Below are 15558 nucleotides of genomic sequence, written 5' to 3'. Positions count from 1 at the left end.
TATAAATCACATTCTGTGACTTTCTAGCATGTTTATGACTGTGTTTGAATTTCACTAAATTGTTATTATTTGTGGCTCCATCACTTTTAGCCTTAAATAGTTGTACAGAATATTCTGGATAACTATTTGTTTATAATGTTTTCAAATAATCTAAAAAAATATGGACAAAACACCATTATGGAGCAGTAAAAGTTATCCATTATGTAAATCTAATTATCTGTGTCCGATTGGGTCACAACTCTGCATTATGGTCTGGTATTCAGTAAATATACCCTGCAAGGTATCGACCCCCAGCCAATTTAAGTTATGTATATTTAATGGACAGTTATTGCACTATGTCAAGTGTAAAGTTACAGTTAATTTTACCTCATGGTTTGGCTTAGGTTTCATATGGACTTAAGATTTCTTATATTCAAAAGTTACAAACAGTGATATGTACTTCATTAACTTTTAAAATATAGGGTTTCCATTCTCAATTTTATTTCAAATAAAAAAAAACATAACATAACCATGATGAATGTGTATGTATTTTTTAATTTGCCAACACATATCTGTGAGCTTGTCAGTTAGAAATTGTTGGTTATTTATTGACTTGAGCACTTAATTTCCTTACACAATGAATCATCAATATGCACATATGTAAGTAAAGTAATCAACCCAACAAAGCTAACCATACAAATGAATACCATTCTTCTTATTCAATATAAATAAAGTAGTCTACCCATAGGGGGATCCAGGGGTGGGGAAAGGAGTGCTGGTGGACTCCCATCCCCCTTTTGTGGGAAAAATTTGGTTGATTATATAAGGAATCACTGAAGCATGACTGGAGTGGGTCCCTCCTTAGGTCAGTCAATGGGCCCTGCTAACAAAAAGTTCCAAATAGAAGCTACTTATAGAACTTTTAATATGAAATCAATGTTTAAGAAAATACTATCAAGGTAACATTGTGTTTCCAACAACTATACCATGCACATGCCTTTTATTGTGCTTCAAGACAGTGTGACACACATCACTCTTTATTAATATCTGAATATAAAGTTGTCAAGAAACATTATTGATATTCAATGTTTGCAGGAGAAGTGTGTCCAGTGTTGTCAGCACAATATGAGACATGTGACAAACAATAAAGCTGTCACTGACACTGTCCACCTGTCCGTCAAGGTAATGTTACCATAGTCCAGGTAACCCACAACTTTCTATACAGTGGAGGTGTCTTGAAATCATATTCAATCCATTCTTTTATACTGATATTTAATATCCAGAACTGCATTTGCCATCATGGAAACATCTGTGTTTAGGATATAAATTGTTTCCATGATCATCCATAAGTGCTAGTTTAATTCCTACCATTGTATTTCAACAAAGACTATTGAGATGAAGCCTTTCATTATGATTTTAATACACAGTTAATTTATATCCTGTTTGAAAGCATCAATACTTTATCAGGGAGAAAAATAAAAGATGGAATTACATTAAAATCAAAGACATTAATGCATAAATAAATAGGTTATATATTGAATTATTGTAATTTGTGTTCTAAATAAGGCAACTAGCTTCTCATTTTTAGTCAGTTTTGTCATGAATATTTAAAAAAACAATTTCATGGTAACTCTTTCATTTTTATATGATAGAGGTGGGATTTTTTTTTCTTCCTGGATAGTTTTGTTCTCAAGAGTTGTTACCAGGGTTCTTTTACCAGTATCAGCCAGCAATTTGCAGCAAACATATAAAAGTAAAGAAGAAGTAATTTCAATACAGAGCCAATAAATGATAATAATGCCTCCTTACAGAGCTCCTGATTTAAACGGTAATTTTTTCACCACCATTTCAATTGTTGTGATTATTGTTGCCACACACAGCTCTCTACCAGTTATGTCAGTGGTATAAACTGTCAAATTATAAATATGACATGTTATAATTGTTGTCACACAGAGCTTCTAGGTTGGTTACTTTAATTTAAGTGGTTTAATTGATTTTACAACCATATCTTTACATGGTTCATTACATGATAATTATCTTTGATTATGCAACGTTAAATCATATGGAATAATTTTCCAATTGATTTTTTGATTGATGTTCTCATAATGGCTCCCAGTTTTGGCTACAAATTAATTGTGAAGATGCTTAGATAATAAGAGAAAATAAATGCAAGCATTGCATGCAATGATCTGAAGCATATCAGATCTGTAAAATAATAGTATGGAAAGTATTATCAGTAAAAGTTGAATGCTTGTCTGTTGCCTTGCCCATCATTTAAAATGGATTCTTTTGTGGAATAATTGGATTATTACAATGTATTAGTGGCTTACATCACAACTGTACGGTTGCCTATGATTGCTGTCACCCAATTTATTTGAACTTTTGTGGAAAGTTGACCCTTCCCAATCATATCTCATTTGCTTATTTCTATATTAATAGCAGAGAAGTTCAAGCAGCTAATACCAATGTTAAGTCATTGGTTTCATCTGACTGGAAACCAAACCCACTACCTCCTGATCTTGAGGTGAGCATCAAGACCAAAGAGGCAGTGATCAAACAGAAAGAAGAGGAGTTACACATTCCTCAAATGCTCACACTTTAGAACTTATCACTGTTAAGCTACCACAACTGTAGCAAGGGGGTTCAAGGGGTTCTTCTGAACCATCTTGTGAAAACAAATATGCTTAAGTTGACATTCTGTTTGAATTGTAACTGTTAAAGTTGAGTATGATATGATCACTTCACTAGTCCATGTACCCCCCCCCCCCCCCCCCTCTTGGAAATATTCCTGGCTATGGGCCTGAGCTACTAACCAAATAAATGAAGTCATTCTTTTCTGTATAGAGATGTGTGACAAACAATATAAAGATCAATTTCTACAAATTCAAAAAATCTCAAATTTAATTGGCAATAAAAATATCTGTTGATCAGTCCTATTTGAATTACCTTATACATACAGATTGGACTATATATGACCTTAAAGATCAGATAATTTCCACTTTAAACTGATTTTGTAGTCATACTATATACAGTTTCTAAAAATAACACTCTTATCCAAGTTATCTTTACAGAATAGTACTTCTGAACAAAAGAATATGATTTTATTTCAACCATAAGCCAATGACTCACCAATAATCTGGTATAAGATGTTTGTCTTTGGAATTATTCCATTGATTTATTATGAAAACAATGAAAAGTGGTTTTACGTAATCCTTTCAAATGTCCCTACTGGTTGTACCAGTCACATAGTTCTCTTTTTTGTTGTCTTTCGTCTTTGATCAGGCATTTGCAGATTATCCTATAACATACAGCAGTCTGACCTTGTGTCAACTCTTATTATTTTACTTTCTAATTGCCCTTGGATGAGAAAGACATAGAAAACTTTCTTTGATATCAGCCTAGTATAAAACATATAAATATATGTGAGCCTAATTTCAACAATAATTTAGATAGATGTTGTACCTCTACCGACCAAACTTTTTCTAAACATTTAATGTACAGTGGCTGTTAAAAAAAACCCAATGTAATCAACTCTTTTTGATGGATTTATATAATACTGGCACAGAATTTCACTTTCTTTTTTTCACTTTTTCTTATTCTAATGGATCGTCTTTGATGTTCATTTTTTTCTTCTTTCATTTTAACATCCAATAGAACTAAAATCTTGCAAACAATACAGTTTATAAAGAGGTGCCAGAATTCTATGGATTTTTCTTTTCTTTTCACAATGCCCTTGGTAAATATAAACCTTGCACCTAATGCATTTCTAATTTTAAATGTTAAGAACTGATCAGGAACGGTGATTTTGATCTGTGCTGGTTATATTATGGCTCCGTACTGACACTTTGACTTTTGAAAGGACAATAGCATGTCACCTCCTGTATGGGGTTTAATCCTTCCATAATCCTTAAACTGCTGAACTAACTTTACCCTTAACATTTAACAACTTTGTGTAAATTTCATTTTAACTTTCATTACACCATTTCTTCATTATCACATTCATGATGCTCTGGCGTGTTAAATTTGATGAAAGGTAACAAAAATTAAATGTTTTTTATTCATGAGTGTAGCATTACATGTAAAACTTTTTTATTACTTTTTAACAAAGACCCATTTTTAATTAAAAGAGTATAGAAAACTAATCAGAATTACCAAATGCAGTCACATATTGCAGTTTAATTCCATGGAAACTGGTCCAATTAAGTGTTTAACATTGCAGGTTAATCACTGACACACCAGAGAAATACAAAAGTTCTTTGCTAGTCTTAAGACTTCATTGAAAGCAAGTTACTGGAGCAAACAGTCATACAATACAATCATTTCAAGTATCCTTAATTGATTTGATCTTATCCAAACTACAAATGATAGGTCAACAAAAGAGGGATTCAACTCAAATACAATATGTTTACCTTTAGAGATGACGCCTGCTGAAATGTACATAAAGTTTTAAAACAATGATACTTGTCAAGGTTTGAGACAGACATTGACCTAGAATGAAACAATGACAAGAGTCAGGGTTGTCAGAAACCTCCTGAGAACTAAATTTTCAATGTCAATAGCTCCTTATAAGAAATCAATGTATCATATACAAAGCGTAATAGAGAGCTCAAACCTTCAAAACATTTATATAATCATAGTCTTTATCATTTTTAAATTTTCTGTTCATTCCTCCTCCTCCCCCCCCCCCCCCCCCCCCCCCCCCCCCCAGAAAATAGACAAATAACTTGGTTGCTTTACATTACTAACTTCACTCAACATTGTTATGTAGCATGAATGCACTGTTTTAATAAATCTGGTGAATATATTTTCGGGATATTGCACAGAAGATTTCTGCATGAATATAGTTGCAGAAAGTTTAAGTTTCCTGCATTTGGATCATAATATATATTTGAACAATTTTGGCTAAAATGAGGCCATGATTTTCCTCCTTGGAGATGATCTTGATTTCTCATTCATTAATGTCCAGTAACTAACCATGATTGTGACCGAGTCTTGTTAAATCAGTGCTTTAAGTTTAACTTTACAACAGAAATTAGAACACCCTTGGTCCATTAGTACCTTGATGTAGTTTCTTTAAGTTGTAACATAAATTATAGATATCTGTCGTTTCAAGGATCAGACATTTATTCAAATAAATGTCACAAACTATTACACATTCTGACAATAACCAGGTAAAACAACCTGTATCTTTATAAATGACATCCTAACAACTATGAATCACCTACTCTTCACCTTTAAGACCCAATTCTTGTTGGTCTTTCCGTAACATTAACTTCTTATAACTTTTAAGGTTAGATGTTTAAATGTATCTGGTTATGGGAAAGATTCAAACTTTTGGCAATGATATTTTAAAGCTTGAGAATTGTCTGTGATTTACATAAATTTCTTATTGTTAGTAGTTATATGATATACATTTGAAAACAGATCCTATGAAATAAACTTTTGCTATACTATAAGAAAAATGATTTTAAACATCCTTCAAATGTTGAATTTAGTGTAAATTTCAATAATTGTTTTTATCAAAACTGACCCATAGTTAAAAGCAATTTTCTCAACTATTTCCTAATTTTTAAAATGTCTTTATGATTTTGTTTAATGTAAATGTAAATTAAAAAACAGCAAAAGCAAAGAACTTAAACATAATCATATATCATATTTATCCAGATAAGACCGGTGCCCTAATACAACCAGGACTTTATGTATGCACATTCCAGCATGGCCTGCAATTGGAGTAAATCTCCAAGTTGATATGATATTCAAGAGCCTGCATTTCCTATTATGATTTCCTTGATAGAGGTTTGCTGCTTTCAAGGAAGCTTTAGAACCAACAGCCTTATGACAGGGTTTGTACTTAGATATAGGAAGATGTGGTGTGAGTGTTAATGAGACAACTCTCCATCCAAGTAACAATTTAAAAAGTAAACCATTATAGGTTAAAGTACGGCTTGCATGAGTAACACATCATGAGGTGCCTGACATGTAGAGCAGAAATTGTTACCCTTTCAGAGCTTCTGAGTTCAACACCAGATTTAGGTGGGTTCTTTAGTTTTTTGACAATTAGCTTTTTCTGCAATTGAATACAAATTTAGACCTTGATAAGCTGTTTTTTGCCCACTACTTTATAGTATATCTCCCTTGCTCAAAAATGCCATTATCAGTACTGTACTTGTATCTAGATAAAAATAGACATAACAATCCAGAATAGGAACAATGATATATCTAATCTGTTCAATCGAACAAATCCCACTGATTTTCTTATCACAATCATGCAATGTTGACATATACAAATTATACTTGATTTTAGAAACGTGGGTATGAGGCCAATAGATCGACAGGAAAAAAGTTATACAAACAAAGATAAAATTCCTTAGTACAAATTATCACCCAGGTTTTTGGATAAGATAACCCTCTTATATGGACTTCAAATTTGTGAGATGTTCAATATTAATGAATAATTCATGTCCAAGCACTCTTTGTTTTAGGTAGCACATTAAGGTCAAGTTTTGGTTCATGAGTGTTTTAAGTTTTCTGGGCCTGCCATGCTGGAGAATTTACATCTAGGAGAAGTCCAACAAATTACCTTATCAATGATTTATTGATTGGTAATTGCTTTACCTCTATCAACACAAAATGGCTATATCACCCAGAGTACCAGTGATTGAGAAAAGATGAAGTATTTGCAAAGAAGTCCACTCTAATTTGAAAATGAGTTTTTGCAATCTATAAACCTTTATTAGATATACTTCATGCAAATTCAGCAGCCGTCAACAGTTTTCTTAAAGAAAAGTTCATTTGGGAATCTAATTCTATTGTGCTCCTCAGGTCAAATGAGAGAAAAGATTTGGTTTAATACTCAAACACAGAAATTGACTACATTCATTTAGGGCAAGGAATTGTATATTTAAATATACAATTCCTTGTTTAGGGGGAAACCATTACCAATAACTCAATTCCATTCATTGATGATCCTGAATCATCTCAAAATCAAAATGAGGCTTTCCACGGGAAACAAAAGTTAAACCTCACTCAAAGTTTAAGATGAGACTGTAGCACTGAGTTTGGGTCTAGAAGATTAATGACAATGAAATGGATGAAGAAATTTGGCCTTAAGGCATTTTTAAACATTAAACAATTAAACTTAAGATAATTAAGTCAACCACAATAAGTTATGCATATATTTATATTTTCCAAAGTTTGATTGTTTCATTCACATATCCTGTCCATATGTTATATATCACTTTGTTATTCTTTACAAATGATATCATACATCATTCATAAATGATATCTTGGTGGTTATATAATTAGCATGTTTGTATAATTAAGTGAAAATTTATATCCAAGCAAATTTTTATGTGATAAAATAAATCCATTATAAGAAAAGATCTACCACAAACATTCAATTTTTACGTCTTTTTGAGAAAAAATACAATTCAGGAAACTGACATAAATACAAAATGGGTACCTGGCACAGAAAGCAATGATAAACCCCAAAAAATAATTCAATTTGACAACTTAAACCAAAGAAGTTAACCTGACACAATACATATGATGTATCAGAATTCTGTACCATGTTCTATAATACATAATCACATATCACTTTTCTCCATAGCGTGACAAACCCTAACAAATTAAATGGTTTAAAGGAGAAAACCCCACATTATAGGGAAACAAGGATATAGTGTTTTTTATCAAGTGACAGGTGCTTCATACAAAACGACATTTTTATGCCACAATGAATTAACTTAAAAAGCCGATTTTGTACAAGACGATTTGTTTGTAAACACTGTATATTTGTGGTAGTCTATCTAAATTTTTTAGGTCAAAGGTTTAACTTATCATCTAATTATTGGGTTTTTTTGGAAAGAAAATTCAATTTTAATACAATGTTTATGTCATTTTGTTTCCTTATTCATGCAATTTAAGACATGCAACATTTTAAATGAAAGGATTAGATAGTGTTTTGACAGTTCACCAGACAATTTATAGTGGTAGTTCATCACGATTGTGTCTCAAAATCTTACTTTATTGACAAGTTTCAAGCTAATGCTTAATGAATGGGATACTTAATGTCAGTTATTACTATTTACTTATATAGTATTAAAGTGTTACACCCTTGCAACAGTCTGTAAACTGGTCCAATTTGAACAAAACAAAAATCAACCCTCACTTAAGGTTGCTGGTTTGATGATTGCAATACAGCTCATTCATTCTTTCAAAGTGATCAAAAAAATTCTAAACTTTCACAGCATTGTGATGTAATTATAGGGCATCAAAAATATACAAAGCTTTGAGGTATACACCTTATAAAGTGTATGTCAATATGTAGAGAGTATCAATGGAAGGGGGGAACGGATCCTACCCCAAATGCTGCTTATAATGTTTTGCCCATTTTTTGTATTCTTTTTATGCCCCATTTATGGGCATTATGTTTTTATGACCCATTTATGGGTATAATATTTTCTGGTCTGTGCCTCCATCTGTTTGTGCTTCTGTCCATCTGTTTGTGCATCTGTCAGTCTGTTCGTCCGTTTGTCCGTCCTTCCATTCATCTGTTCGTCTGTCTGTCCTGCTTCAGGTTAAAGTTTTTGGTGTGAATGGAGCATCCATATACTTAGGACACATTCTTGTTATTAGCAAAATAACTAAGCTTGTAATTTCAGGTGTCCCACTTAACTTTGTTAATGAATTGTACATTTATTTAAATTTTGGCCCATTAATCATGTTTCAGAATTAAGTCTGTGACGTCCAGTTTGCTGAACTTGTATATATTTTTTAGGGGCCAGCTGAAGCCTGTATGCTGTAGGATTTTCTTGCTGTGTTGAAGACCCAATGTTTTCTGCTGTTTTGTCTGGCTGTTGATTCTTCAACATATTCCGCTTTTCCATTCTCAATTTTATTTAGGGTAGCCAGATTTCCAACCCTATGATTCTCATTCTTTGGCTTTTGTCAGATTCTTGAATATAAAACCACTTGGCAATGGCTTTTGTTATTCTCATGCTTATAAGTCATATTGACCTCAGTAGTTAGGTTGTTGAAAGTGTACCGGTATTAAACATCAACAAACAAATTACTTATAATTAGAAGACAATGTTTCACGACTTTACTTTAATTCATTGATAAATTTTGATTTAATTTGAAAAACATAATACCTAGTATAAAGATGTATCCAACATAAAGGAATGAAACTATTTTTTAATATATGATGTAATATATACTTCTGATTTCCTCTCTCTGTAATGAAAACTCTCCCTCTCTCTTTCTCTCTCTCTCTCTCTGTAATGAAAACTCTCCCTCTCTCTCTCTGGTTTCATATTCATAGAAAATTAAATCCTTATTTAAACACTGATGAATGACATTACACTCAATTTAAATTTGTTTTTTTTAATTCATGATGAAATAAATCAACTAGACATCCTGTTATTTTTTCAAAATAATATGTTTAAATAACAGGACCGGAAATTAAACATTTTACAAAGTAACAATCCTTATATATGCTTAATATAATTCTTTTTTAGTAAATTTTGAACAAAACCTATGTTAATAAATATTTTCAGTATCAAACAAAATGGTTAAATATTAAAACTTTTACAATATCTACTCCAGATAGGAAAGGTAATCACTGTACAGGTGCTAAAATTTTAAATCAATACACTATATATTTGTTGACCTCATTTTGACAAGGTTTATTTGTTAAACATGATAAAAATCTTTGGTCACATCTTGTATCAGGCACATTGAGGGTTTTAACAAATATTTACACCTCTACATTTCTACTATTCTTCAATAAAATTTTACAATTTGGCAAACTTAAGTTATCTTTATATTTAGTATGGTTTCGCTTAACTTTTTGTTCAATTCAATGTACAGGAATGGCTTCTTTTCATTCTTGGCTACGAATCTTTTAAGGTGGTACCCAACACTTTCACTAAAATGAATTTGGCTTGTTTAATTTTATTAAAATTTTGACAAAGTATTTACTTTGACCCTTTGACAAAAATTAAAAAAAATAAAAAAATTTGAACCAACCGTTTTATCCGAAAAATTACACTCAGGTTATATAGCAGTTTGACAAACACTTATTTTGATCATTGAGAAGCTTAATATTCCCCTAACAACACAACGTAATTAACACGATTAGCTGATTTTACAGAGTTATCTCCCTGAAGTGGTAGGTACCACCTTAAATGCTGAAATGTTTGGCTTTTTAAGTCAAAACGTTTCTGCACTAACCAAGCAAAAAAAAACGACAAAAAAAATTGGTTGTAGAATATTTTGATAAGTTATTGAATTTCTAGGTATTTGTATTATCTCACAGCAGACAATTTTTCAGTAGAGAAAACAAAGTACCTCAGATCTTATAATCATAAAAGACCTTAAAAAAGTACTTAGGGTATCTGGTGTCTCAATTATACATAAGGAGACCTTTGATCAAAGAACATTTCTGTCATAGGAAGATCATTGATGTACAACAACCACAAAGACTAGTGGTTATAGACCCATACATGTAACAACTGATCAGGCAAACATAAAAACTAATCATGATTAGGGTTTCACTAGTTTTCTTCTTTTTATGCTTGCAAATGCCTAAAGGTGTGATTGACACTTTTTGGAAGTGAATCATGACAGAATTAATTGCTGAGGTCTCCTTACATAATATGGCAAAAAAAATTAGCAAGTTGAACTTAAAAAAAATCTTTGCTTTGTCTGATCAAAATTACTCCATGCCCATATATAGATCAATGGTTATCTCCAAAATATGTCCTTCGTGAAGTTTTATACTCACTTTCCCTGTATGTGGGAAATAAGAGTGTAAACTTTCATTTGTCTAATCTGAACAGCACTGAACTGTTACATGGAATCCTTATTATAGTTCCTTTACATTAAAGTACCATTTAAATGAATAACAAAAATTGTTTGTTTTATATATATATATATATATATAAATAGAAGGCATTCTACATGTTGTATATGTATAGTGCAAAGTTAAACCCAAATGCATACAAACAAAATATCAAAACAATTATATCCCAATTCAATAGATCCCCAGTGATACAAAAGTTAAGCAAACAATTGTTTATATATTTACTAAGTTTTTTGTCTATATCTTTACTATTTCGGTATATTTGTAATGGTATCATAATCTATAGTATGGTATCTATTACAGGTAACTCAATAGTCTTTACCTTAACAAGGTACAATGTATATTAGTAATGGTGGTAAAAGATCAAACAAAATTCAGGTGTAAAGTTTTGACCTATCATTTCTTGTCATCATCTGACTATAGGCTATTATTCTTAAATTATCTACCTTTACTCTGAATATGGATATTATTTCTGTAATGTATAATACTTTTTTAACAAAGAAAAGTTTGTATAACATGTATATAGAGGCTTAAAAGACATTTGTTTGATCTTCCAATTATTTTACCCATCAGACAAAGAATCAGTGTCTTAACCTTATAAAACTGGAGGTTTTTAAATAGTGTACTTTTAACAAATAATTTTATATTCTTTTTAAAATAAAATACTAAAGGAACATATTGAAACTCTAGATGATAACAAACTGAATATGCAACAGCAGAAGTTGAAAAATTACCCCAAAAAAGGCAACCTTTCATTTGTGTTGTTTACAAGATTTTTAGGACACAGAGAACAGCCTTCGACAATGAGAAAAACCCATGCTGAAAAGCAACCTATAAAATGCCCTGAAATTAATGACAAATAAGAAACATACAACTGTTGTCACAATTACCATCTTATTAGACATATTTTACGATGTGCACATAAAATAAACTTTGATAAACATGTACATTTGTATGCATGTTAAAAACTGCTGACCTTCAAACTTTTATCTCCATAAACAATGATAATAAACTTTGTTTTATGATTAAACTAAATTTGTATCCTTTTTCATGTACATTTGTACTGTTATAAGCATAATAAAATTTGAAATACAAAAAACAAAGCAAACATATTTGTTTGAATCAAATGCAAATATATACATTGATAGATCCACTAGACTTCTAGGCTGTAGGTATTCGGACTCATCAAAGCCTGTTGTCAGAGCTACATTTTACTGATAAAAAAAGTCAGTTTGTAAGACATACAAATTGTATGTAAATCATGTACATGTACATTGTATATATATATTGAAATAATCTCAAATATATCTAATTGTCTTTTTCATGATGCTTTGGACCTCTTTTCAGGTGTCCATCTATGTGAGGTTAGAGGGGGTCACTATAACCTCAGTAAGGTACATGTAGCAAGGCAACAAATTTTGTTATAGAAACAGTTATGCCAAAAAGTTAAACTCTAGTATATATTTTCCAATTTCAGGGGTGTGCAAGGAGAACCCAATCTGAATCAAACCAGCTTCAGTTTTTTTTGTATTTCCCACTTTTGACTTTCATGACTTAGTAATCTTTATATTAACTTGCCCTTTCTACTAAGAGATTTCTGACTTAGTAATCTTTATATTAACTTGCCCTTTCTACTAAGAGATTTCTGACTTAGTAATCTTTATATTAACTTGCCCTTTCTACTAAGAGATTTCTGACTTAGTAATCTTTATATTAACTTGCCCTTTCTACTAAGAGATTTCTGACTTAGTAATCTTTATATTAACTTGCCCTTTCTACTAAGAGATTTCTGACTTAGTAATCTTTATATTAACTTGCCCTTTCTACTAAGAGATTTCAATTCAGAATAAGTACAACCTTCATACAGTCAGATAAGTTTGTATGTTCTTACAGTAAGTGGAGTATAAAAGTGTCTGTCTATAGTTTTAAATCTTGAACAAAATCTATGAAAAAGTAAAGTTTTCTGATGATCATCAGATGTGTTAAAAGACACAAATGCCTCTTAACTGAAAAAATGAAATAATTGAATAAAGAGAGATAGAGAGAGAAGGGGGGCTTAGAAAGGACACTGTCAGACCATAATGCAACATTTCAATGAAGACAGTTCATCTTTGAAATATTTTTGGCTTTATAAAAGTGTGTGAAACTGTTAATACAAACTGCCAGTTTAACAGAATTTTTATCATCAAATAGGATGTACATGTATGTGAATGTGCCCACTGTAGGCTTAAATTTTCATTATAAACTATGTTTTAATTTGACTACCATTTAGCTTGGTGCCTTGGGATATTTTGGCCGAGATTAAGCAGCTTTTATATGAGGCAACAATATGAAAGGTGTGACAAGTAGATCTTAGATTAATTATAATGGAATGTCATTATTGTTGGTCTTGTCCCTCAAGGAAATTTATGATTTATGAAATAAAATAACAAGTTTGACCAGAATCATTTTTATAAAAAAATAATTGGTTTTTGTTTAGAGTTGTTCTAAAATACTGCTCAGGGACTTTTATAATATAATATCTGAATATAATAATCATATATCCTGTCTTTCTATTTTTATATTAAATCATTGTCTCATTCAACTTTGGCACATATTCCCCATTTCTATTCTCAATTTCATACTTTTTTTTGTCAAAGAAAGTCTTTTAAATAGTAAATGTATCATCATTTGTTGTACATCTTTGTTTGAAACAATAATACTAAATCTGTATCCTTGATTTGATTTTGATTGTTATAAATGGACATTTGTAAACTTCTTAATAACATGCCTATTTACCTCAATTGTAAGTGATAATTACTCATGATTATTTACTGATCAATACACAATTACTTCTTTAGGTAATCCTCTTGTGTAATCAGTGTATAGATATCTTAATTAGATAATACTACCTGCCCAATACACATCAAAGAAACAGCTGATTAGTGAGATTGTCAATGATGTAATATTATAAATTATTTTGTAAACAAAATCCGAATGTACATAATGCTATTTACATTCATTTAGCCTAACGATTATCTCTTATGATATATACTTTGTTATTTCGATTTACATGGTTATTTAAAAAAATATTTATAAGTACTCACATGCAATGCCAAATAAAAAACATAAAAATAGTAATTATGAAATTAAAATTTTATAAAAACAAATTGTGAGGGGAAAATAAATCAACTAAAATCAGGCATTAATATTTAAAAAGAAAAGTTATAACAGGTACTTACGAATTTTGACAGTTTTAGCGTCCAAATTATCAACATGGTGCTGAATATGAACTATCTTTTTATTTATATTTTCAGTTCTTTCTAACACTTTTCGGCATTCATCTGAAATGTCACAGAAAATATCATCCGCTTGTCTAACTATACTGGCTAGTTGATATAAAGCTCCAACCAAACAATTCGTAGAAAGTGTAATATGCACTTCCCCATCCCCACTTTCTCGTAGATTTAAAGGGTGTTCTCCTAAATTAGAGGGTTCAATCACCCTTTCTGCTAACGGCATAACTTTTCGATATCTTATCCTGGAATATCCTTCATAATTTAAAACTTTTATCCTTACACCTGGTTTGTGTATTCCTTAACACGTTTGAACTGAAGCCGCCATGTTCCAACAATAAACTTGAATCGGGATTTCCCTTTGAAATGTAACGCAATGCAATAACGTTTTTACATGGATGTTTAAAGTTGTAAAAACTAATTCTTTCGCTTACATAAATCCAGACTTTAAACCTCTTATATTTAATAACACTTTTTAATTATCTTCAGTGGAGTTGAACCTTCTTGTAAAAAAAACTCATTGACCATTCCAAATTTACCGGTAGGAGGTAGTCGTAATACAAGAATAGCCGCCAGGTAAAAAATCAAATTGAATGATCATCGGTTATCGTAAATTGTAAGATTTGTCGCACGATAACAAGCGCACTTTTAAAATTTGAATTAACAAGCAAATAGTTTGCAGATTTTAAACAACAAAGAGTCATAAAATATTTTTGAAATGGTTGTATCTGATTTTATGCCCTTTCCGGGCCCTGTAATTTGGGAAATAAAAATATTCTATTCTATTCTATTCTATTCTATTCTATTCTATTCTATTCTATTCTATTCTATTCTATTCTATTCTATTCTATTCTATTCTGGGTCCTAACCCAGGATTAAAAGGGGGGGGGGGGGGCGTTTCCAGCTATATGTCCCCATTGCATTCAGGATCGGCCCAAAAAAGGGGGGTTCCAACCCCCATACCCCCCCCCCCCCTGGATCCGCCAATGGGTATAATACCGATATTATATATACCGCTACTGCATGTAGTGGCTTACTTGAACGGGCACTTGAACGAAATGATGTATGAATAAGTATATATACTTGAAGAAACCAATTATATAATATAGGATTTCAATTTAAGTTTTATTTTTACGAATTTATGACACAATCAACAGATTAAGATGATGTGACAAACGGTATATGGAAGTTGGCAGTCTTCAAAACATAGCCTAACGAAAAAGTATTTAATAATTAGTGCCAATAGTTGAAATCATAGTTGGGAGAGTATGGCAAGAATAACTTGTGAGGCATTTTATTCTGTCTCGGATTTTATTAAAACATTTGGGTTTTTTTTTAAACCACAAGACTGAGAAGTGTATTAAAAGGGCCAGTTCAAATCAATATAAACATTCATTTTCTAGACTGTAAAACCCGGCGGTATTGCAAACAGTTCCTTTTTCT

General features: G+C 31.2%; 1 protein-coding gene across 1 annotated transcript in view; it reads right to left on the bottom strand.

Moving 5' to 3' along the window:
* LOC134687006 (uncharacterized) overlaps positions 1–14665 on the bottom strand; it is a 32394-nt gene extending 17729 nt beyond the window's left edge. Inside the window, exon 1 of the mRNA XM_063546915.1 lies at positions 14062–14665. Within this exon, the coding sequence (XP_063402985.1) occupies positions 14062–14341 (280 nt within the window). The 5' untranslated portion in view covers positions 14342–14665. The remainder of the gene's footprint in view (positions 1–14061) is intronic.
* Between the last annotated feature and the right edge of the window lie 893 nt (positions 14666–15558).

Source organism: Mytilus trossulus, chromosome 10 (assembly GCF_036588685.1).
Source record: "Mytilus trossulus isolate FHL-02 chromosome 10, PNRI_Mtr1.1.1.hap1, whole genome shotgun sequence".
NCBI classification, from domain to species: Eukaryota; Metazoa; Mollusca; class Bivalvia; order Mytilida; family Mytilidae; genus Mytilus; species Mytilus trossulus.
This window is presented reverse-complemented; position numbering and strand designations above follow the sequence as displayed.